This window comes from Benincasa hispida, chromosome 12 (genome assembly GCF_027475165.1).
Source record: "Benincasa hispida cultivar pf3 chromosome 12, pf3_genome.v1.1, whole genome shotgun sequence".
Classification (NCBI taxonomy): domain Eukaryota; kingdom Viridiplantae; phylum Streptophyta; class Magnoliopsida; order Cucurbitales; family Cucurbitaceae; genus Benincasa; species Benincasa hispida.
The window spans coordinates 20,579,245-20,583,124 of NC_143489.1; the positions used below are offsets into that span (position 1 = coordinate 20,579,245).

At 42.5% G+C, this 3,880-nt stretch overlaps 1 protein-coding gene across 1 annotated transcript; it reads right to left on the reverse strand.

The window, feature by feature from the left end:
• On the reverse strand, positions 1–3,597 carry LOC120067452 (uncharacterized). The gene is given in 4 exon segments (XM_090308305.1): positions 1–373; positions 375–1,354; positions 1,448–2,022; positions 3,051–3,597. Coding segments are annotated over 4 exon segments (2,475 nt in total).
• Positions 3,598–3,880: the final 283 nt, after the last annotated feature.

Sequence of the window (3,880 nt, forward strand, 5' to 3'; positions counted from 1 at the left end):
CTAGAAATAAAATTTGACATCATGTCTTAGCTTTTTCTTCTGCTGGTAAGTGTAGTCATCTGGTACTTGACCGCATACAATGAAGTTCACTATGTCTGCATACCAGGGAATATTAATGTCTACTGCCATCAGCAGCTTGTCAGGGAATCTTTCCTCGATATCTTTTCCTGTCCCTTGAACCTCGCAATTCTCCAATCCTGATAAATGATTCGTGACTTGGTTCTTGGTGCCCTTCCGATCTTTGATCTCTAGGTCAAACTCTTGCAATAGCAACACCCACCGCATAAGCCTTGGTTTTGCATCCTTCTTTGTCATCAAGTACTTGATCGCAGAGTGATCTGTATACACCACAACGTTTGTTCCGATTAAGTAGTCGGAATTTCTCCAGTGCAAATACCACTGCGAGCATTTCCTTCTCTGTGGTTGTATAGTTTTCCTGTGCATCATTCAATGTTTTACTTGCATAATAAATAGAATGCAATACCTTGTCCTTGCGCTGACTCAAAACTGCACCCACAACATATCTGCTAGCATCGCACATCAACGCAAATGGTTGCGTCCAATCTGGTGCAATCAAAATAGGTGTGGAGATGAGCGCATCTTTCAATGTGTTGAATGCTTTGGTGCATGCGTCATCAAAATTGTATTCTCGGTCAGCTTCCAGTAGTGCACTTAGGGGCCTTGGGATTTGGGAGAAGTTGCGAATAAATCTTCTATAAAACCCAGCGTGTCCCAGAAAGCTCCTAAGTGTCTTTACGTTCACTAGTGGGGGTAACTTAGAAATTGCATCAATCTTTGCCTGATCAACTTCCAAGCCGGCCTTAGAGATTTTGTGACCCAGAACTATTCCTTCTTCCATCATAAAGTGGCATTTTTCCCAGTTCAAAAAAGGATTTGTTGCTACGCATCTCTTCAAGACCATTTCAAGGTTGGATAAACAGGAGTCGTAGTTATTGCCGAAAAATGAGAAATCATCCATGAATACCTTGACTGACTCCTCCAAGTAATCTGAGAATATTGCCATCATGCATCGTTGAAAAGTGCATGGCGCATTACAGAGTCCAAATGGCATACGTCGGAATGCAAACGTACCAAATGGGCACGTTAAGGTTGTCTTGTCTTGGTCCTCCGGTGCTATTACTATCTGGTTGTACCCTGAATACCCATCAAGAAAACAGAAGACTTCATTCCCTGCAAGTCTGTCTAACATCTGATCAATGAACGAGAGTGGGAAATGGTCCTTTTTGGTGGCCAAATTCAGCTTGCAATAATCCATACAAATTCTCCACCCCGTAGTCGTTCTCGTGGGAATTAATTCATTCTTGTCATTAGTGATGATTGTCATCCCTCCTTTCTTTGGAACACACTGCACTGGGCTTACCCAGCTGCTATTAGATATCGGGTAGATGACACCTGCGTCCAGCCACTTTACTATTTCCTTTTTCACGACCACCCTCATGGTAGGGTTCAAGCGACGTTGCCTTTCTACTGATCCAGTCTTTCCTTCCTCCAAATGAATCTCGTGCATACAATATGAGGGGCTGATTTCTCGAATGTCTGCCAAGGTCCATCCTAATGCCTTTGCAATACTCTTTAGGATCTGTATGAGCGCATCTTCTTTTTCCTTACTCAACGATGCGGAAATGATAACCAGTAATGTGTCGTTACTTCCTAAGTAAGCATACTTAAGGTGCACGGGCAATGGCTTTAACTCTAGCACATGTGGATCTTCCAGAGATGGCTTAATGCGTTGTGATGTCCATTTTGATAACTTGAAAGATTCAAAATTTGATTCAATATGAATTGCGGCGCAGTCCTCCTCCAATATTATGCCGATGTCAAAATCTTCTTCCTCCAGCTCCTTCAGAAATTCATGCCAAGGTTCTTCCCACAGTTCCTCAATGTATTGGCAATTTTCCACATCCACTGGGTACTTTAACGCATTGAGTATGTTGAATTTTACTTCCTGATCGTCGACCCTGATGGTCAATTCTCCTTTTTGCACATCGATGAGTGCTTGCCCTATCGCGATAAATGGGTGACCCAAAATGATAAGGATTTCTCTATCCGCTTCGTAATTCAGTATGAAAAAGTCTGCTGGGAAGATAAACTTGTCCACTTGCACGAGAACATCCTCTATCTTGCCCTCAAGAAGTTTTATCGATATATTGGCCAACTATATTGTTATAGTAGTTGGTCTTGCGTTGCCGATATCCAGCTTCTTAAAAATTGATAGGGGCATTAGATTTATGCTTGCCCCTAAATCGCACAGCGCATTTCCGGCAATCTTCCCTGCTATTGTGCAAGGTAATGTAAAACTCCCAGGATCCTTCATTTTAGTGGGGAGATTGTTTTGGAACAGCGCGCTACATTCATATGTTAATGCAACTATTTCATTTTCCCCGATCTTTCTTTTATTTGCAAGAATGTCCTTGAGAAATTTTACATAACTCGACATCTGCTCTAGTTCTTCTATCAAGGGAATATTAATGTGTAGCTGTCGGAGAACGTCCATAAACCTCTGAAATTGCTTGCTATAATATTTCTTCTTCAGCCTAGATGGGAAAGGTGGAAGATCTCGCCGTATTTCCTATTCTCTTGGCTGCTTGTTGAGGTCCGGTGCTTGCTGTGCTTCATTAGCTGGAGGATGTGCTGATTTAGTGTTCATGTCTTGAAAAGCTTCATCTTTTGTAGATGAACTTGCTTCTAAACTGACTGGTCATCATCAACAGTCAAATCGATCGATGTTGTTGTTGCATCTGGTACTGATGACATAGGGGCTGTTGTTTTGCCACTTCTTAATGTCACTGCATGACATTGTTCTTTCCCTAGTGGCTCCTGTGTTTTTGAACTACTATGCTTTGTACCAGGCACTTTCTTCTTTAATTCCCTCGTAAGCTGATTTATCTACTCTTCTAATTCTTTTAGGGTGTCAGCTTGCGATTGTCTCATTGCCTCGTTCTTTTCAATATAATGTTTTAAAGATGTCACCAGAGACGAGGTGCTGCAAGAGGTGTCATATAGGAACGGTTGGTCACAGGGTGGTATACCTTGGGCATTACTTGGGCTACAATCCGAATTAATGATGATCGGAGTGTTGCCTCGATCCCCCTGATAACTATACTGATAGAAACTATGGCTCTCCTGATTGTGATTCCCGTCCCAACCTATAGTTAGGTGATCCCACCAACCAGGGTTATAGATGTTGCAAAATGATTCATCGTAAACGGCATACACAGGTTGTTGATTCCATGGGCAGAACTCTACTGGATGCCCCTCTCTGCATTGGACGCAATTTATTGGGGCCACGTGAGTCAATGCATTAACTTGTGCTGATTCCTGAGAAAGAGTTCTCTGTTGGTTAGTCATTGTCTGGAGAATTGAGGTCATTATAGTCATCTGATCGACCAGTGCGCTCATTGTATCGGTTGACACATCGGCACTTTCTGCTCTTTCTTGCTTCAGACCTCTTACCTCAAGCCCAGTATCAATCCACTCATCAGAATGCTGCGAGATGCGATCCAATATGTTATTTTCCTTCGTATATGACTTGTTCATCAATCCTCCTTCTGCAGAGGCATCGACAACTGCTTGCATTGATTAGTCTAAGCCATTGTAAAATGTTTCCATCAAAATACTATCGGGAATCCTGATATGTGGACAGCTTTTCACTAACTGTCAGAATCACACCCAAGTGGTACTCAAGATTTCGTACCCCTTTTGTTCAAAATTTAGAACATCCCTCTATCTTCTTGCGTTGACTGCTGGAGGAAAGAATCTGTTCATGAACCTATCAACCAACTGCTCCCAACCATTAATCTCAACTGGCTCTAACGCTTGAGCCCACCTCTTTGCCTCATCCCGCAATGTGTATGGGAAC